Source organism: Hipposideros armiger, unplaced genomic scaffold, assembly GCF_001890085.2.
Source record: "Hipposideros armiger isolate ML-2016 unplaced genomic scaffold, ASM189008v1 scaffold_274, whole genome shotgun sequence".
Taxonomy (NCBI): domain Eukaryota; kingdom Metazoa; phylum Chordata; class Mammalia; order Chiroptera; family Hipposideridae; genus Hipposideros; species Hipposideros armiger.
In genome coordinates this window covers 1,989,248-2,010,618 of record NW_017731624.1, presented here as the reverse complement: position 1 = coordinate 2,010,618, position 21,371 = coordinate 1,989,248, and the positions used below count along the sequence as shown (strand labels likewise).

The following is a 21,371-nucleotide window of genomic DNA, read 5'->3' as shown; positions in this document are numbered from 1 at the left end:
CCATATAACAAACTCTGTATTTTGAGTGGAAATGTTAGGGGGTCGTCTTATACGCCGAGTCGTCTTATACGCCGGCAAATACGGTATGTAGATTTTCTTGAAATAAGAAAATAACTGTCATTCCTAGCTATAAAAATTAATTTTACAGATAATAAGAAAATGATTACAAGTTTAAAATACAATTCAAAACCTCAATTGACCTAGATTGTTGGATATACTTATCTGGAACAAAGAAAAGTGGTCTTACTTGAGAATGTAGAGTTGAGATTCATAAAAATTTAGAATAGTCAAGAATCCATATTGGGGACAAGATCAGCCAGGGATTCAGTGGCAAGGGAGAAGAGCAGAGGAGAGGAGCTAGACAGAATCCTAAGAAATGCCTTCATTTCAATAGGAAGGTAGAGAAAGAGTAGTCTATGTAGGAAAATCAGAAAGGAAGGCCAGATCAGTGTTGTTGAAGCATTTATGAACTTCCACTACAACTTCTTCCAATCTTATTGTAATCAATTCCTTTGCCATGTCTCAAAATTGAAAAACAGTAACAAGTGGGAATCCATGTGCCAGGCATACAGATTCTCTTACCTAGAAAGGTTATGTGGTACATAGTTAATAAACCAAATTGAAAATAAGCACAATATATGGCTTTTTCTAATGCCTTTTTCCATTATCTCTTTAACAGCTGCTTAACCCTAGGTAAGTTAGTTAGCCTCTCCATGCCTCAGTACCCTCTTCAGTAAAAAGGGATGCTACTGTTACTTGTACTGCCTACTTTGTATCACAATATTTTTGTGAGGAATAAATGATATGCTACATGTAAATCATTTAGAAGAGTCATTTGCACATCCAGGGAGCATCAGATATCTTGTTTCCCAGCATACGTTGTCAGTTTGACTCAAATAAACTCATAGAAAAGTACATAAAATAAATGATATCCATGATTATTATTGCAGCATACGAAGGTCTGACAATTAAGTCTGCAAACTTGTTGCAATGATGTTGCTACAACCTTTTTTGATAGCAGAGAGATTATTCATTATGAATTTGTACCAACTGGACCTTTAACTAAGTTTGTTACTTGGAAGTACTGAAAAGGCTGCATGAAAAGTTAGACAACCTGAACTTTTCACCATCAATTTATGGCTCTTGCATCATGACAATGCACCAGCTCACATGGCACTGGCTGTGAGGGAGTTTTTAGCCAGTGAACAAATTATATTGGAACACCCTCCCTACTCACCTGATCTGGCCCCCAATTACTTTTTTTTTTTTAAGATTTTTATTGGGAAATTGGGGGGATGGGAACAGTGCTGGGGAATTGGGGGAAGGGGAACAGACAAGTTGCTGTCGTTTTGTTCTTCAGTCTAGTTGTGGAGGACGTTGCTTCACTGGCCCAAGTTGGCACCATCATTGCGCTCTTCCTGGGTGAGGCAGATCAGTCGCCGGCTTCTGGATGGCTGCTCACTGCGGCTGCTGGCTGCTCACGCTGGCTGCTGGCTACATACGGTAGCTCATGGCAACCCACTGCCACAGGGGCTGCAGCCTACACCGTCGCCAGTGACTCATGGCAGCCCAGCGCCAGTTTGAGCTGTTGTTCAGCATCTTAGCTGTGGAGGGCAGTGTCACTGGCCCTCATACCTGGGATCGGAACCGGGGCCCTCTGGCGTCCCAAGCCAGTTCTTAACCATCACGCCACTCAGCCGGCCCCCCAATTACTTTTTTCTTTACCCAAAGATAAGGAAATATTGAAAGAAGACATTTTTATGACATTCAGGACATCAAAGGTAATACGACGTCAGATCTGATGGTCATTCCAGAAAAAAGAGTAACAAAATTACTTTGAAGAGTGGACTAGGTGATAGAGTCAGTGCATAGCTTCCCAAGGGGAGTACTTCGAAGGAGACTATAGTGATATTCAGCAATGAGGTATGTATGCTTTTTCTAGGATCTGTCCACGAATTTGTCGACCCTCATAAGGCATATAAAGAAAAATCTTTGTTGCAAAAATGTATAAGGCCAATGGCAACTGAAAACAAGAGGCTGCATTTGGTCATATAGTTAAACACCACTATTATTTTTTCATCTTCATTTAAGTATTTAAGACTACCTTATTTATGGTCTGTATACTACAGATATTTTAACAAATGAAATAAAATTTAATGCAATGTGGGAAAATCAATTACCCATTAATTAATTTTTAGACTGTACTTGTACCCTATTAGGATCTCCTTTTTTCTAATCTTAATGGGGCAAGTTGTGCTTCATATATTCAACAATAAGATGTCTCTTTTTTTTTCCCCTGCCTCAAGATTTTATTGCCTTTGTGATAAAAATATGAAGCTTAGAATTGGATCACTTGGCCCTTTCTCTTACCTCCTCCCAGTTCAAAATGCTTGCACCTCTTAATAGCCAGCATTCTCTTAGAGCTGCAGTTGGGTTCAACACATTCAAGCCTCAGGGCAATCCTCTTTATAGTTTCAGCCTTTTAGAGGGAAATCGGCTTAGTCTGCCCACCATAACCACTCTGCTTCCTGTCATAACACCGCTTTCCCTGCACACAGAGAATCCTCGCGCTTCCTGTACTGTGTCACTTTGTGGGGCTGGTGCTTGCCACACTTCTTACAGAAAGTCTCACGGGTTTTAGGGAACGTTCACCATGTTTGCGAGAGCGCTATCAGCACTGAAAGAATAAGATGTCTCTTAGAGAAAAAATTAACCCCTTTTAATTTCAGTACTTCCTTAGTTCCTTTAATGTGGTCATGAAATTTTGTCATTTGTTTGTTCATTCATTCACTCATCTCAAATATTTATCTACCTACAAATATTCACCTACCCCATAACTAAAAATTTAAATAATCATCCCCCAATTCTGTTTTGCAGGTTTGTATGATCATGACCTTGAAATTAAATCTTTACACATTTTGCATGTTAGAAAAATGGCTCTTATACTTTATAGGTTGCTGTAGTACTTCTGTGATCAATGAGATGATGAAGAGAGATGCTCAATAAGATTGATGATTTTTTATGAGTTTTAACATACAAATTGGTTTCTAAAACCAGAATTATTTTGAGGTTATCATTTAGAAATGCTTACAGTATGTAATATTTATTAATTTCTATAAACACATGATAGAAATAATCTGTTTTGTTGACACACATTCCAGATATTTATACACAATACCAATTTATATTACCTAGAGATGATTTACTGGCTTAAAAAAATCAAATACAAATAAAAGTAAACAGTTAAAGAAAATGTTCAATAATGATTATATTCTAAAAGTATTAAAATATCTACCACAACAGTTTTATCTTAAGTTTTCATAAAATCTTCCCCAAGGTAATGAATGTTTTATTAAATTGCAAAGATGCCTGGTTTTTTATAAATGTTTTATTTTTACACTCATACATCATAGATGCTTTATCGTCAATCATATACTCTACACCTTGACAGAGTTGCCTTCTAATCAGGCTATTGTCATCATTCTTGCTTAAATAGCGGGAATATATGAATTTAGCTTAATGAGGATATAATTAGGCTAAACCTGATTTGGGTTGATAAAGAGCCCAGCAGGTATTCTGAGGAAGAAACTAGTTTTCAGGGGTTCAGCATATTTTTCTTTTTTAAAAAAGATTTTATTGGGGAATTGGGGGAGGGAACAGACAAGTTGCTGTCCTTTTGTTCTTCAGTCTAGTTGTGGAGGACGTCACTTCACTGGCCCATGTTGGTATGATCATTGCGCTCTTCCCCAGTGAGGAAGATCGGTCACCGGCCTCTGGAAAGCTGCTCACGGCAACTCATGCTGGCTGCCAGCCACTCACAGTAGCTCACGGCAGCCCACTGCAGCCCTAAGCCGTCACCGGTGACTCACGCCAGCCCAGCTCCAGGTCGAGCTGTTGTTCACCATCTAACTTTAGAGGGCAGCATCACTAGCCCATGTGGGATCCGAACCGGGGCCCTGATGCTCAGAATTGGTGTCCCAAGACAGCTCTTAACCAACGCGCCACTCAGCTGGCGCTTCAGCATATTTCTTGTTAGTTCAGGACACTATACAAAGTTATATAACATTTTTAAAAAGCATAATACACAAAAAACTTCAAAATAAATGTAGACACATGGGACATTTGTTTTCTGTTTACCAGTTTAGAACACCTTTTCCTAATCTTTAGCTCTTAATAGAACACGCACACAAAAGTAATAAAGAAAAAAAAAATCTGAGGTTTGTTTTATCAGAACTGAGGCTTGAGTTACCCAGATCAACAGAGAAGTTGGTACCCTGAATCAGGGTGCTTCTGTGACAAAAATCTCAAATATGTGGCATTAAATTAGCGATAAGGAAGCAGGCATCAGGGAAATAACTACCAGAGGCTGGGAAGATGGAACAGTGGTAAAAAACAAAACATTTTGTAAGTATTACCCTCAATAACTTGGAAAGCAGATCAAATACCTGTGTGCTTGTAGCTTTATAGTAGTGGTTCTCAACTGGGAATGATTTTGCCCCTGGAGGACATTTGGCAATGACTGAAGGCAATAAAATATGAAAATTTTAGTAATTTTTCAAGACCAACTCAATTGTTATAACACCACTCTTCATAGCAGATTATACTTTATGTCACTCATATCAAAAGTAATGAGTCTTTTATTTCCAACCTGTCAGCATGTAACATTTACTTCATTCTTCCTTTTTTTTTACATTTATCTCCTCCTCTCCATTGTAAATTTCTCAAATGCAGATAGTCTTTTCCACGTATCCCATATATTATCTAAAACATGTTTTACACATGGAAAGTATACAATTAGTGTTTGTTGAGTATACATTTGTTGTATACTACTCTGCAAAGCATTGATTCCATGGTCCTTGATCTCATAGGCCAATATTAAAAGACACACACAAATTACTTCACTGTATAATGTCTTATAGAATCTGAGGCCGTATAAACACTAATTTTCATATTATTAGGTGTCCCTGGTGACTGCTACCTTTTGGGTATTCTTTCAGTCCCAACTTCTAATTGCATGAGACTGGTTATTGTATGAAGTTGTCAGCTGCCTTAAATAGGGAAAAAAGATGAGAGGACATTTCTAAGTAGTGTAGTTGTTCTAAAGAGTTTGAATGGTGGTCTTTTAAGGAGTTGAGGGATTAGAACGTAAACTAAATTTTAGTGCTTAAGTAGCAACAAGGGCACCCAAAACAGAACCCACTATGGCTGTTTGTGGGAAGGAATGGTCAGAGGCAAGGGCATGTGAAGAAAAGGCCAACTAAGAAAGAGGAGGTAAAGATCAAAAAAGAGATAGTTACCTATTTTTCTACTTCATACCAAGGTAGATAAGCATAATTTGGCATTCAGTTAAAAAGTCATTTGAACTCCTTTGCCCATCTAGTTGGCTCTGACATTAGGATGCTAATGAAGAAATTACTATAGATGGGAAGCAAAGCAACACTTCTAATCTCCCTTCCAAACTTAAATCCTGTTTCTCAATTAAAGATATGAATCTGGACTTCTGAAGACAGGGTGACTGGAGATAGATTTGAGATCATAAGCATGCAGGCAGTGGAAATGGATGAAGTCACTCAGGAGCAATAAAAACTAAGAACAAAGAAAAGCTTAAACCTGGCAAATAATTCTACTTCCCTCAGCCATCAACCCCCAAAATGACAAAATCCTTCATAAGAAGCAACTTTCTAACTTCCTGCATCAACTCCTGCAAGAAAACCTACTATCATAGAATTCTTGGCTATTAGGAGTGTAGGTTTAAAGAAATATTGTACATATGGTTGGTTTTCTGAGAGCTGTATCAAGCTCATCAATGGGGAAACTTGGCAAAACAGATCAGAGAACACAAGCCTGTGGCTAATTTTTTTAGTGGAAAGGTAGAAAGCCAAACAGCGTCTGCTGGGTCAGTGAGGAAACAGGAATTGGAAACCAATAATTTATGACTTTGGGGCAGATACAATACCCAAACAGCTTCTGGCATCATCCACTAAACAGTCCCAACTGTTGATGAAACATATTTGACTTGGCACTGACTTCTTAACATTCCAGAGCTGAGAAAGGAAAAACATCCAGAGGTTACAGGGACCATCTATGAATGAGCAGCACACACTATTGGGTTGTCAGAAAAGTCATGACTTTTTTTTTCTGTTTTTCGTTGCAAAAATGCATCGTGCTTTTTCCGACAACCCAATAGTAAGCCTGAGACTATGAGATGTGACAGTTAAGTTTGCAAACTTGTTGCACTGATATTGCTAACATTTTTTTGATATCAGAGGGATTATTCATTATGAATTAGTACCAACTGGATAGTTAACCAAGTTTACTATTTGGAAGTGCTGAAAAGGCTGCATGAAAGTTAGACGACCTGAACTTTTTGCCAACAATTCATGGCTCTTGCATCATGACAATGCACCAGTTCATACGGCACTGTCTGTGAGGGAGTTTTTAGCCAATGAACAAATAACAGTATTGGCACACCCTCCTTACTCGCCTGATCTGGCCCCCAATGACTTCCTTTTTTACCTGAAGATAAAGGAAATATTGAAAGGAAGATATTTTGATGACATTCAGGACATCAAGGCTAATACGATAACAGCTCTGATGGCTATTCCAGAAAAAGAATTCCAAAATTGCTTTGAACAGTGGACTAAGCGCTGGTGTCGGTGCACAACTTCCCAAGGGGAGTACTTCGAAAGTGACCGTAGTGATATGCAGCAGTGAGGTATGTAGCACTTTTTCTAGGGTGAGTTCACGAACTTAATTGTCAGACCTCATAGGATGCTGAAATGCACATCATTACAAAATGAACTACACTGCAAGCCACACTTCCCTTTTTTTCTTCTTCTCTAATCACCTATTTGAATGTAATCTTCATTCTCTACCCCTATCATTTGGGGGCTTAATTTTTTTCCCCTTCCATCTGTATCGATCTGAGTGTATACATACTCATATGCTTTTGGTAGTAGTGGTTTCCAGTATCTTTGGTCTAGCAAGTATTTCATGTTAGTGCTACACTGTGCCTAATCTGAGAAGATTGCCTCATGACCTAAAGAAAAATGTTTGCATGAACTTTTCCCCCAATGGTGAATTTTAAATTTTGGAAGTGAGAAAGGATCCTCACTGAGCATGGCTAACCAGAAAGCAGAAAACAGATGATCCAAGTTTCAAATGCTATTAGGTTGTGGATAAACAGGGAAATAGAGACACTACAAAGTAGTGAAAGGAAGGCTGACCTCATAAAATGGAAAAGGAAAGGGCAATTGCTGCCACAAGTACACTGGAAAATAGAGAAGTAAATTCAGATAACTGTGGCAGGTAGTGGAGTGGGGAGAAAAAGAATAAAAGTTGAAGATTGGAAAAGGTTAAAAGGTTTGCCTAGGCTGGATAATATAAATGTAGGCTTTGGCATCAAATACCTGGGTTTAAATTCTTACATGTAACTAAGTGGTGATCTTCAGCAATTAAGAGTGTGAGCTGAGCATCAGTATTTTCACCTAATTTACAATATGAGGATTACATAAATACACTGCTTAGAACATAACATATTCAGTAATTGACAGCTTTTATAATTATGTTTAAGAAGGGTCCAAAATAGAACTGTTGGCCTACCAATGTTGGCAGTTTCAGAAAAGAGCAAATAGCTATAAATCAAAGAAAGCACAGTCTCTCACAGGATAGAGAAAAGAGTGAAAAAGATTCACACTCAAGGCCCCAAACAGTGAACTTTTTTCTAGATACTAAAGTTTAAAACCATACATCTTAACAGTGATGTTATTTGACCACTAGGTGGCAATGATACAGATGAATTTCACTAAGGTTAATTTTAAAAACAGCAAATCCAAACCAAAATTCCAAGCTTTTTAGTACACATTCTCGTAGAAAAATAAAAAATCATTTTATATATAATTAATTTATAATATAAAGTGTAATTGTCTGACTCAGTATCTATGTTAACTTCTGATGCGTTTTTCTTCTGAACTATGGCAATTCACTCAACACATACAACTTTTAAAGTTCTCATCACAGATATGCTTTAAAAAAGATCTAGACATATATCATACAGGTAACAGAAATTACGGAAAGCTAAAAATCTTTCTCAAGTTTTAGAATTCTAAGAAAGACACTACAAAATGCAATGTATTTCAATGACAATGTTAAACCTTAAAAAATGATTGAGAGAGAACAGTTTTACTTTATTTTTTAAATTTAAGGCCAAAACATTAAACAGTATGGAGACACTTGTTTTTTAAAATCACAAATTAAATTAATATTCACATTTGTAAAATCTTTTCATGTCTTGAATAAACATACTAAATTTACTAAGCAAATTTATCAAAATTCTGACAAATTCTAGAAGAAATTACATGTTGTTACAAATATCAAAATAATGATGAAATTCCTTAGAATCTGGCACTTTCCATAATTATTTCCACTCTCTTCATAAAACAGGTCATAACCTATGGCTTATTAAAAACAATAAAAACTTTATTCTTTTCATATGAAATAAAAGAAGGTATGAAAAACTTTTTCAAATTATAGACAATATCAAGTACACAGTAAAAAAAATAACTTTCAAGTTCCCAAGATGTTCCTCCACATAAAAGTTGGAGATTATACAACCAATGTAACATTACAAAACCTATACTATAATTAGATGAATAAATAATAAATCTATACTGTTACCCAATTCATAATAAAAAAGATCCAATTAAAAGAAGCCTATTTATTCCCTTTGTATAAATAACCTAAATTTCCCCAAAACTTCAACTCCCAGTTTTCTACAAATGAATAGATCAAAATATCTTTTATATACCAGCTTTCCAATAGTTTTCTCACTAATTCAGCAATCACTTCCTATATTGTATTTATTTCAGTTCCAGAAAAATCTCCGTTGCCACCCAAACAAATGTAACAGAAATGTGATTTCTAAGATATTTTTGTAGTTCATAGATCACTGTTTCCTCATTACTGAACTTCATCTTGAATTATTATAGATCACCCTGAAATCTAACAACATAGATAGGTCCTCATTCCATCAGCATATACAGATACACAAAACAAAACCATTTAAGATGGTTAACACAAGAAAAGATTACTGCGGCAGCCCTCACAAATCAATCAAAGCTCTCAGGAAAGTGCTCAATCTGTTCACTATTATCTGTAACTTTTGCTAGAAGATTTAAGGAATGCCACTGTTACAGGAGGGATAATTGTAAATCTATAAAAGTGAATACATGTGTACATGTAATTTGTATCTATACAAAACCAGCTTTGGATTATCTGTGCACATAAAGGGACAAAAGACACAGATGATGCAAAAAACAAAATCCTCAAACCACTTCAGATACACTTTTGTATCTGTATTTCATAGGACTGTGTCTGAGAATTCAGAACACCAAGAAAATTAAGCCATGATTGCAAAGAGGTTAAGAGTTACAAACAAAATCACCCAAAAAATGATAACATTGAAATGCCATCATTGACTTGAGTTGGTCTTCTGTTTATTTCTGATAGTGGCTCTAAGTTTACGTATCACCAGTCTATCAGGCAGAATCATATCACCTTGTTGTTCTAGATAATCCAATAAATTTTCAGTCCATTGGAGAGCAGTTGCATGATTGATATGTTTCTCTGGAATCAGTTCTATTTCTTCCTCATCATTTTCACTGGATTCATCTGTCTGGCCTTGCGCTCTTCTGATGATTTCGCTATCAGTTAACACTTCATAACCTGGTTCAGTACTGTCCACTTGAAGCCATTTTTCAATGTTCTCAGTAGTCACATTTTCCAGTCCTTTGGTATGTTGTAAAATGGTGGCCACAGTAGCCAGTGAAATATCTTCTACATCAAAGTCCAAACCTTCTTTCTCCTCTATGGTAGGGAGAATCTTCTTCCATGCTCTGCTAATGGTAACTGGCTTTACTAAATTCCATGCCATTGCTACTTCATAAAGTGCATCTAGCAGAGTTAGCCTTTTCCAGAATGATCTCAGGTCATTACCCTCTTCCAAGTTGTTCTGGAGAAGACCTGCACGATAGTTTCTCTTCATTGTCTCTATCACTCCCTGATCCGAGGGCTGAATCAACGAAGCCACATTAGGTGGTAAATATTTAGCAAATATTTGGCCGTCATCTGACCTCAGGACATTTTCATTTGGATGTGTTGGTGAATTATCCAACAAGAGCACAGCCTTTTCCTGCAGGCCTTTGGATCTTAAGTACTCTCGAACTTGTGGCACAAATATCTTATCAAACCACTGTCGGAAAATGGAAAGATCCATCCATGCACCTTTCTGGCTGAAATAAGAGACTGGCAGGTTTGAGGTGTCAGTTGACTTGAAGGAGCGAGGTTTCTTTGCTTTCCCCACAACACAAAGTTTAAGTTTGTGTGAACCTGTTGCATTGGCACAACACATGATCGTGACTCTTTCTTCAATTGACTTGTGCCCAGAGACTGTACATTTACCTTTGATGACTGAAGTCCTAGAAGGTAGGCATTTCCAAAAGAGCCCAGTTTCATCTGCATTGTAGATTTGTTCAGGCTGCAGATTCTCTCGTTCAATAAAGTCTTGAAAGTTGTTACAAAAATCGTCCACAGCAGTTTCATCTCCATTTAATCTTTCGTTTCTAATGTTAATTTCTCTAATGCTGTGCCGCTGCTTAAAACGAGTTAACCAACCAGCAGAGGGGTTAAAGTCACCATCCATTCCCAAAGCATAAAAGAAGAACTCTGCCCTTTTTGCACAAATGGGTCCGGATACCGGATTGCCTTTCGCTCTTTGCTGGTTGAACCATTCCAGCATTGCTCTGTCTAGTTCCTCATACATGGATGGCTTCATAGATTTCCTCTTGGCCAGAAGACTTGTGGAGTCAGAACTGCTTGCGTAAGTTATGATCTTTTCCTTATTTTTTCTTATATCCCGAACTGTGGTCTCACCAATTCCGTAAATCACTGCCAGTTGTTTGGATGAACCTCCGTCTTCAAGTTTCTTTATTATATCAAGCTTATCTTTAATAGTCAACACCACTCGCTTCCGTTTCCCGGACATGGTCAGACTCTGGGACTCTTCCCCCACACTCACACTGAAGCAATCCAAAAAAATCCTTCTCCCACAAAAAGACTCACTTGAACACAGAGTCACACACTCAGTCTTGCAGCCTTACCAGGAACCCGGCGGGCCTGACCCCGTCCCCGGCTGAGCTGGGCTGGCAGAGACTGCAGAGGAAGGTGAGAGGGAAGGAAGTTTGACGGAACAGGCCTTTAACTTAGATGGGCAGCAGAGGAGGCCCCAAGTCACCGCGGTTAATCTGGATTACAAACATTCGTTGTATTCCCCCAGCGGCCACGGGAAAGACTATAACCTCATCGTTAACCACAAACCTCCTTCACGCCCGTATTCCGAATAAACGCCGGTCCCTAAACCTTGCCACACCCCAAAGTTACAGGGAGCGGAAGAGCCAGGGAGTCGCGGACGGGCCCCCTTCCCCAGGGGGACGGCTGCTTCCGACCCCAGCAGCCAACCCTTTGCTCCGCAAGCCCCACTTCCCCGCGCTGGGCTCGGGCTGGACGCTCCTCCCGGCCCCTCGCAGCCCGCCCGGCCCCTCTCCCCACCTCAGCAAGAGCCGGGACCCCGCACCGCTCCCTGACTAACGCGCGGCGACCGCTCCGCCCCCCAGCACACGCTCCCGGAAGACGCCCCCTCCCGCTGCCCGGCCCCGCCCCTTGCCCCACCCAGAGGCGGGACTTCCCCTGATTCCCGGAACGAGGCGGAGCGTCGCCTGTGCGGAGTGGGAGCCTGGGGCGGAGGCGCTTTGAAAGGTGAGGAAGCGGAGGCGGCGCGGGCCAGCTCGGGGCGGGGACTCGCTCCGGCGCCCGCCGCTCATAGCTTACGAGAGGGGCGGGGGAAGCCGCGCCACCCCGCGGGCCCGGAGAAGAATTCCCGCGGGCGCTCTCGGGGTGGGGGAAACGGTCTTGAGAGCGTCTCCCCAGAAGGGCTGCTTGGCATTCGCTGCAGCGGGCGGGGTGCAAGTTCCTTCCGCGGCGGGAACGTGGGCGGGGCTAATATGGGGCGCTCGAGTGCGGGTGATGGCGCGCGTTTCTGGGTTTTCCGGACCCATGTTTGTTTTCTAAGTGCGGAGCTCCTCTAGGGTCTCGGTTTGTGACGTCCAGCGCACGTCATCCCGAAGGGTTGTTCCAGGGTCCCATTTCCTAGCTACGGGGTTTCTCCCCGCTTCTGGAGGCGGAATAGCGGATCCGCGGGAGTCCTGCGCCGGGTGCCTGCGTCCCGCCAAAAGAGCCAGGTTTGTAATCATGAAAATGAGTCTGGTGTTTACTTTCGAGAGGATCTGTTCCTCCTTCTGCCGGCCGTCCCTGCTGGATTTAGCGAACCACCTTCGTTCAGTGTTGCAGATTTTAATGAATACTATAGTTGTCGGGGATGCCAAACTGGCAGGATCTACTCTGCGAAATTGTGGAGTATTGGACGGCGATAATAAGTGGGGGAAATTGGCTTTCTTTTCCTTATGTGTTTCTTCAGCTTTCCCTATGTCTGCCGTGTTGTGCTGCCCTGTTTTCCAGCCAGTGGAAGAACTGTGATAAATGTATCCACAGCAATGTGATAAGAACATACCTGTAGCCCTTAAATCATGTATTAGGACGGCTCGGTTTGATGTCCCTAGTAATTTCATTAGATTGTGAGCTCCTTGGGAGCAGAGACAGTGTTGATTTTTTTCTAGTTACGCCACAGCTTCCTGCTTGTGCTGGCACGTAGAATCCGTTAAATTACTATTTCTTTGGCTTCTTAAGTTCTCCCCTCTAAACTGTCGTGTAAAAGCAAACATCAAGACGGGGTGATGTTTTACAAATAAACAGGAATTCATTCTTTCTGGTAGAATTTCAAGTAATGGCTGGGGTTCTACTGCACTTCAGAGAGCTTAAAAGTGTAAAACACCACCTAGTCGGCTATTCCTAGAATGAATCTTTTTTTTTGAGGATTCATCAACCTCAAAGCCAAAAGAAAGGACATTTCTTCTGATGAGAAATTCAAGTGGCATCAAAGTACCCTTTCTTAGTTGTAGTTACTGTGTTAGAGAAAGAACACAAGCAATAGGAATTATCACCTCTACATTCTCTGGCAGTTAGCATAGCTGTGTATGTGCATCTTGTATGATAGTAACCATGAAGCACAAAAGTGTGATAGTATTGATTGTCTTCATTCATTCTGATATAATGCTTTCTGTTTGGAATCTCTTATTTCTTGTTGCCCAGAAGTAAGGTATCATTAAAGAAGCTTCATTGAATTTTCATTTCAAGAAATTGAGTGTATACTCAGCATATACAGAAATTACCTCCATTTGCATGGATTCTCTTTGGAATGAATTCTAACAATTAAGAAATGTCTTATCCATCAACCTAGCTTTACCTTCTCATTTCTCTCAGGTTCTGTTCACTCACCTTTTCCCTCTGTCATCATTCTTTCCTCCCCAGCTAACATAGTAAAAGTATTCTCAATTTTTGAGAAAGAGAAGTCAACCATATTCAAATTATCTTCTTTTTCAATGACTGAATTTTTGACATTATTGATACAAGTGGTAATTTTGAAATACAAGAGACCCTGGAAATTTGGTAGTTGGCCAAATGAAACTTGATTTGTTTTAATTAAATAATGTGCCTCTTCAAACATTCAACACTGAAGATTTCCAAAATAATTTTTTTTCATCAGAGACTGCCTTTCTTTGAAATTTTTACTTTTCAACCCAATGAGGAATCCCATAAATTTTGCGATCAGTGTCATCAATAAAGATGAGAGAGGGAAGTCTGCAAATTTTCATCTTTTCAGCACATTATTTTCTTGCCTATTGGATAAATAATTTCCAGAAGTTTCTGGCCTAACTTATGTGCACTAAAATTCAGTTACATAATTTAAAAAGCATGTTTGTAAACTTGAAACTATTTTAATGATTATTTTCTGAAACTAAAACTTAGCATGAATGAGAGATAAAATAATGACTTTTTAAAGGCATAATTTTTACTACCTTGTACAAATATAACATTGGCAGCAGTCACTGTAGCACTGGAAGGAAAATCAAGAGACCTGGTTTCTAATCCCTCCTCTGTCACTAACAAGCTCCGTGATATTCGGTAAGTCATTCAACTCTATGTCCTTGGCTTTGATTTTTATAAATGAAGATAAATAATATCTTTCTTCTGGGAATTTAAAAATATATGTGAAAATGTACTGAAAAATTAATGTACAGATATGGTTTTTTATAACTTAACTGCAGTCATAGGTATTTTTGTAGTGTGACAATCTTAACTATTTTATCATTGTCATAGGAATCACCTATTGATATGATAAATAACTGTCTTTTGAGTATGGTATAGTTTTATAAGTAATCATCTAGTGTATATGAAACTGCTCTTGAGCACTAATAAAATCTTCCTTCACTTGAATGTTCTTACTGTCCATGTTTGCTTTAAGGTATCTACTAAAGCCATGTTTGCCATTTGTTTTCATAATTTTTTTCATGATTTCTCCTAGTTCAGACAGATTGATTGAAAAACCTTCTTACTACAGTGTAAAACACATGCACACTTCACTTATGCAGATTTAACTATATATGTGCTTAAAACTTAATTGTAGTACATGCTTTCAAAATATAAGCTGCCTAGTTTATCTGGTGCTTAATTAAAAAAAAACTAATATTTTTAAAACATGGAGGTGAAACAGGGTGGACATATTTTGATGCAGTATGTTATGCAAAAAAAAAAAAACTTTAAAGAGTATTTTTAAAGGTGATATTTTCAAAAAGGGTAATTTTGACCACACACAGTTTTCTTCTTTGCTGATTTTAATATAAGCCTTCTGTAGGATGTATCCCAAGTGTAATTTCAAATAGCAGAATATTTGGTCTATTGACTAGGATTTGTTAAATTGCTATTACAGTGCTGAATATATCTTGCAGCAGTTATTGTGATAAGGCCAGACTTGAGCCTACACTATAATTTCTGGTATATAATCTTAACAACTATTGTTCTGATTTTATATGAGTTGTTACCATTATAGAAGTAGTCACATTGCCTTATAAACATAACAGAATTTGTACAATTAAAAGAGAGGATATCTCTCCCTTGTGCCCCCCCCCCAAAAAAAAGTAATCATCTTGGGAAGCTATAAACTTGGTTCAGTAATACTGCCATTGCTCAAAAACATGTTGGTATTCTATTTTTGAAATTACCTTCAGAGTTTGAAGCACATTTTAAAAATTCCTTTAATAGTAGTGAATCTTTATCTTTTGAAATTGGATTTAATTTCTGGAAGCTGCTCACAGTCTCTTGTAACTGAGACAGCTGAATAAAGAGAGTATTTAAACCACTCTTTGGGATAAAAAATGAAGTGTGATTATGTTTTTATATTTATATATAGCTTTGATACTATGGTTTGTAGAAAATCTCTAGGAATATTCTGTGCTATGGTGGAAATATTAGAATAATCAGCCTCAGAAGCCTCTTTGAAGGAGACAGCACTCAGTTGAATACATAGGCTCATCTACATGTATTATGAGGTCAGTCTCATTACACTGTGATCATCTTTCTAGTTTCCCTAGCAACCACAGAAGTATATAAATGCTCCTGTGTTACTGTTTTTCTAGTTATCTTACTTGTCTCTTAGTGTTCCTTTATTTGTGACAATTTTAATGGAGTTCATCCTTTTCTGAATCAGAAATTTACAGAATTTGTTTTCCTTTCTCAATACCATGCTCTGTTTCGCCATGAAAACTTTTTCGTTTTGTCACCAGACTACATTATTGGATTGTAAGTAAGTATTTTGTTGGATTATATTGTATCTTTAACTTTGAGTGGTTTAAAGTCATTGACATTTTACTAAAGTAACAGTATATAGAGGCTGCAACCTTAGCGGATAGGTTATCTCTCAGCTTTGCACCGCTTTTTACGTCAATTACTACTTTATAACTTTCTTCATATAAATTGATCGATCCTTTATGTTATAATTCATGTCATTTCTCTGTTCAGAATCCTCCTTTGCTTACAGGAGAAAATATTCTGGTAACCCCACTCTACTTCTATACTTGCATCTTTTTTCCAGCATAAAGCATTTTTTCACCCCTTTTTAGTCACACTTATTTACTAAACACACCATAATGTTCTTTCTCAGTGCCGAAGTTTTGACCTTACCATTTTTATCTGCCTGAAATCCCTTTTTTCTTTTATTGTTTTTGTTCAGATATAACCCATCCTTCAGAAGCCTATCAGATCATATCTGTTCAAGAAAATCTGCAGTGAAGCTCTTGCAGTTCCCTTCTTTCTGCACCTTTACTAACTTTCATTGCAGTTATTTTTATTCATTTGGTACTAAATGAATACTAGCTTTCATTTGTCTTATTATATGTTCATATGTTTTAGTTTTACACGTGAATAATCTAAAGAACTGGACCATGAGTTTTTTTTGTTTGTTTTTTTTAAGATTTTGGGTAATTGGGAGAGGGGAACAGCGTTGGGGAAGGGGATCAGCCAAGTTGTTGTTCTTCAATCTTCATTGTGGAGGGTACCAGTCGCCATCTGGCTTACCGTCAGCAGCCCGTGGCCTCTATAAGCTCAAGGCACTGTGTTCAATCTTAGTTACTGGTGGGCGTAGCCACCATCCCATGCGGGAGTCAAACCAGCAGCCTCGTTAAGAGCACACCCTCCACTGAACCATCCGAGCGCAGCTCATCTCAAGGTGCGGAGTTCAGTCTTAGTAGCGGGTGGGCATAGCCCACCATCAAACAGGCAGTCTTGTTGTTACACCAGCTGAGCCATCCTGCCACATGTTGGCATCTCAGCGACAGCTCAGCTCAGAAGCAGCGTCACTGGCCCATGTGGGAATCAAGCCGGCAGACCTGTTGCTCAGAGCTCGCGCTCTTGAGCCAACTCTTAACCAACTGAGCCACTCGGCCAGCCCAGGACCATGATTTTTCTATGTATCTCTTTCAACACAACATATAGAATAATTCAGAATAGATGTTCATGCAGTGTTTTTCTGGATGTTCAGTACATTATTTGTTAAATAACTGTTCTGCCATCTTCACTCAGATATTTCATGTGATGTTCTCTTTGTGAACCATTTTATGATACCAAATGTAGTTTGCAGAATAAATGTATTCATTGTTGTAATCTGGTTTCATTATTATATTCCTAACAACTTTATTTTGTAGAAGCTTAAGTGAAGTGGCACATGTTAAAAGACATGAAACAAGGAAAAATTCTAGAACTCAAGAGTGTGAGCAGAAATCTCGACTTGATTGGAGGCGGACTAGAAGAAGTATTACCGCACAAATAGCTGATAGTGATGAAGACCTTGATAATGAGGAAGAGCTTGATAGTGATGAAAATGTTGACAATAATGACAGTGTTGACAGTGATAAAGAGCTTTCTAGTAACAAGGAACTTGATAGTAATAAAAACCCAGAAAATGAAGGAGAGCTTAAATTAATTAAAGTTGGAAGTGAAGGCAACGACTGTGAGCATCTCATTAACACTGGCAACGTTTCAACATATGAAGAAGAAGAAGATAAAACTAAACATAGTAGTATTGACTTACCAGATTGTGAAAAGCATTCAAGTCAAGAGGTGGAGGAGCTCGACAAAAACACTGGACACATAACAGAGGAGGATTTAGAAGAAGAACATATTAAGCGAGGGTCGAGAAAAAGGGCCTTCTCTGTGATGAATGACAGTGATGAGAGTGATGACAGTGATATCCTAATACCTAGAAAAGGAGGTGCTAAATGTGTACGTAGAGTGGTTGAAGATGAAGGTTCTTCAGCAGAGGTGGAGCAAAAACAACCTGAAAAAACTTCAGCTACAAAAAAGCGAGAACAATTCCAGAAACTGCAAGAACTCTCAAAACAAAGATCTCATCAGAGACGCAATAGTAGTAGAGGTTTTGAGGTGTGTTATATTTTATTGGTTTTGTTGCTGTTTTAAATTTTTACTTAAAGTATTTTTATATAAAAACCAAAGTGCTGAGCCTGTTCTATTTATCAATAATTCTAGAATTTATTTTTCAATGAAATATCTATGAACATATTTAATTGCAGTATTGTATCTAATATATTGTGTTATCGTGAGCCTCTCAGTTCATCACTCTCTTTCAAAATTGAAAGACTGTTTTGTATGGTCTTTCTATTTTTATCTTCTACTTATAATCTTAGTATCCATTTTAAATATTTTACATTACTTACCAAGGTATATTATCTCCTTCCTAATTTCAAATTTCAACATTTACCACAAGATTTTTTTTAACCTTAACATACGAAATTTTTATGGGTCATTTTTTGGGGGGCGGTTTCAGATTTAATCTTTTAATTTCACATCCATAGTGACAGTATTAAAGTACAGTTTACTGAAGGAATATGTTTGAATTTAATTAGGACTCAGAAAAGGAACCCTGTACAAACAGTGATGAAGATGATGATGAGGAGGAGGAGGAGGAGGAGGAGGATTGTGAATCTGATGAAGATGGAAATGATTATGTGTTAGATGGCTTTGTAGTACCAGATAAAGAAGGTGACGAAGAGAATAATAGCCAGCAAGGCGAAAAATTGACTACATCACCACTGAAATTAGTAAAACAGAATTCTCTTTGTAAGTTAAATATCATGAAAATGTTTTATGACTGTTCTAATTATGATATATCAAGTTTTAAGTCAGCCTTTTACTATCATGTTCTAAATCATTTATTAGGAGCTGTGGTTTCATTTTCAGGTAACTTTAATTTGTTAGTCTGGCAATAGTTTATTCTAGTGGCTTCAGAAACCCTTTATATACTTAAAAAAATTTAAAAATCACTAAGCTTTTTTTGCTGTGGGTTATAGCTATCAACATTTACTATTGTAGAAATACACAACAGAGAAGTTTAAAATAATATTAATTAATTGACTTAAATAACTAATAAACTCATTGTACTTTAACGTAGATAACATTTTTATGAAAAATAACTCTTTTCCCCCAAAAGAACAAAAAAAATGCATTGTTTTACATTTTAATATTTAATGACTAGCTTAATAGAAAGCAGCTGGGTTCTTATGTCTGCTTTTGCATTCAATCTGTTGTGATGTTTTTGTTGAAGTAGATGAAAACAATTTGCTTCAATTAGGTAACTGGGAAAGAGAAAAGTATTTTTAAAATAATTGTGGATATTCTCATTTGACACAACACAAAAATTCAACAAGTGATAGTTTCTTAAAAGTTAGTTGCAATATGGAATCTGAAACCATGGAAATGAAATTTTAGTACTTATATTTCAGCCAATTGGTCTGTTTTATACTTTGAACAGATCTTTTGCCCGTGCGTGATTTTGTAACATCATGCACTGGTCATTTAGAAAATATTGGTTTATTGGGTTATTCAGATATTCCAAATATTGACACATTTCATTATAAAATATTTTTAAATCACATTTGTTAATATCACCATCCATCTCATTAGAAAATTCTTCAGGTTTCAGAAGCTCTCAAGCTCACAGTAGCAGATACAAGTTTTTCAAAATTCTAATATCTGCTTTAAAATCTGTTTTTTATCTTTGGCAACAAAAACTGTGAGTTCTTGAAATTATGGGTTCCCCTTGTTCTTTTTTGAGAAAATATTTGACAAATGGCAGAATTACCATAGCTTGTCAGTCCTTTCAAGTAAACACAGTGTTTCATGACAATAGAGGCTTTTTCAGCTCCCAACTCAGTTTTTCCTCAAAGTACGATCAATCATATTTTGTTGTGCAGCATACTTCCCATTTCATCCCATTGACTGCTAAAAAGATGGATTCTCAAGACTCAAGATTTAATAACATTAATAATTTTAAATTTTACTGCTCCATCAAGGACACTCTTAATTGAAAGCTTTTTTACTGCATGCATAGCAGTGATGACTATAATAATTACTAGTAGTTTGGTGCCACTGCCATGATTCATCTTAGGGGGCCAGGTGCCTTACCTATAGTTACTTTTGCAACATCAGTGAAAAAATCTGAACAAGTTGAAAACACAAATGATTATCTTTGCATTACTGCTTTGACCTCACAGATCCCCTTAAATAGAGTTGGGGACCTACAGGGGTCTACCTACCAGACCACTGGTCTGTAGAACTGGTTTTATCAGGATTATTGATTGAAGCACTGCTCAATTAAACCTATCAGAGATAGGAAATTAGAATCTTTTATATTTTCATATAGTTAATGAAACTATAAATAGAACCCTGAAATTTAGGTATCTTTATGTATTATTCTGATCTCTATAATTGTGCTTAATTCAAAGTTTTTTTTACAACTCTGGTAAAAACAGACTGTTGGATGTATACTTTTTTTTTCTTAAAAAATGCATCTTTTCCAATTTTCTAAAAAGGGCATAGTTACTAAAATTAAGTGTAACATGGTTTAATTTAGATCTCATGATTTATAATAAAATAGTAGATTGGGGTATGAATAAAATTTCAAGAAATTTTTCAGTTATAGAGATGCCAGTGATAGACATTTATGTATTGAAAACTAATGACTACTTTCCTTAGATCAACAGGCATTGGTTCACGTGCTACCTGGATATTTGAATCTTAGGGAAACTCAATTAGGGGATATCCCATCATTCTGAATTATAATATCTAGAATGTGATAGAACATTTGCTCAGAGATACGGACTCATACCCACTTCTGCTAATTAGTGAAAATAAAAGTAGCATGTGGGAACTATTTTAACTTCCTTCTCTAATCTACACTTCTATGCTTACTTTTGCTTTTTAAGAGCAGTTGTAGAAGTACTGAAAAGTACAGAGAGTACCTTTATAAACCCTCTCACACAAAATATCCGTTATTAACATCTTGCCTTAGTTTCGTATGTCTGGTATGATGGGCCAATATTGATACATTATTATTAACTGTAGTTCATAGTTTACCTAGGGCTCACTCCTCTTTGTGTTATACAGCCTATGGATTTCTTTACTTTCTTTTTTTTTTTTTTTTGGTATTTAAAAAAATTTATTGTTCAGTTATAGCTGACAAAAAGTATTGTATTAGTTTCAGGTGTACTACATAGTGATTAGACATTTATATACCTTATGAAGTGATCACCACAATAAGTCTAATACCCATCTGACGCCAACATATTTATTACAATATCATTGAATATATTCCCTATACTATGCTTTACATCCCGGTGACTGTTTTTATAACTGTGAATTTGTACTTCTTAATCCCTTCCCCTTTTTCACCCAATCCCATACCCCGCTCCCATCTGGCAACCATCAGTTCTCTGTATCTATGAGATTGCTTCTGTTTTGTTTATCATTTACATTGTTTTTTAAATTCCACATATAAGTGAAATCATATATGT

General features: G+C 37.5%; 2 protein-coding genes and 1 pseudogene across 10 annotated transcripts in view; 1 reads left to right on the top strand and 2 right to left on the bottom strand.

Moving 5' to 3' along the window:
* Positions 1–2,218: 2,218 nt before the first annotated feature.
* On the bottom strand, positions 2,219–2,642 carry LOC109390532 (60S ribosomal protein L36a-like; annotated as a pseudogene).
* A 5,523-nt stretch (positions 2,643–8,165) lies between these two features.
* Positions 8,166–11,568, bottom strand: JRKL (JRK like). Its single transcript, XM_019657118.1, has one exon. The coding sequence runs from the start codon at positions 11,039–11,041 to the stop codon at positions 9,470–9,472; it is 1,572 nt and encodes a 523-aa protein (XP_019512663.1). The 5' UTR covers positions 11,042–11,568; the 3' UTR covers positions 8,166–9,469.
* A 204-nt stretch (positions 11,569–11,772) lies between these two features.
* Positions 11,773–21,371, top strand: part of CCDC82 (coiled-coil domain containing 82) — a 34,323-nt gene continuing 24,724 nt past the window's right edge. The window contains exons 1-6 of one of the 9 annotated variants that reach the window (XM_019657144.1): positions 11,875–12,293; positions 14,052–14,133; positions 15,419–15,557; positions 15,792–15,811; positions 17,208–17,943; positions 18,426–18,639. In XM_019657144.1, the coding sequence (XP_019512689.1) occupies positions 15,546–15,557; positions 15,792–15,811; positions 17,208–17,943; positions 18,426–18,639 (982 nt within the window). In that variant the 5' untranslated portion in view covers positions 11,875–12,293; positions 14,052–14,133; positions 15,419–15,545. Of the gene's footprint in view, positions 11,812–11,863; positions 12,294–14,051; positions 14,134–15,418; positions 15,812–17,207; positions 17,944–18,425; positions 18,640–21,371 lie in introns of those variants that run through there. The other 8 variants (XM_019657148.1, XM_019657142.1, XM_019657145.1 and 5 more) reach the window with 8 other exon arrangements.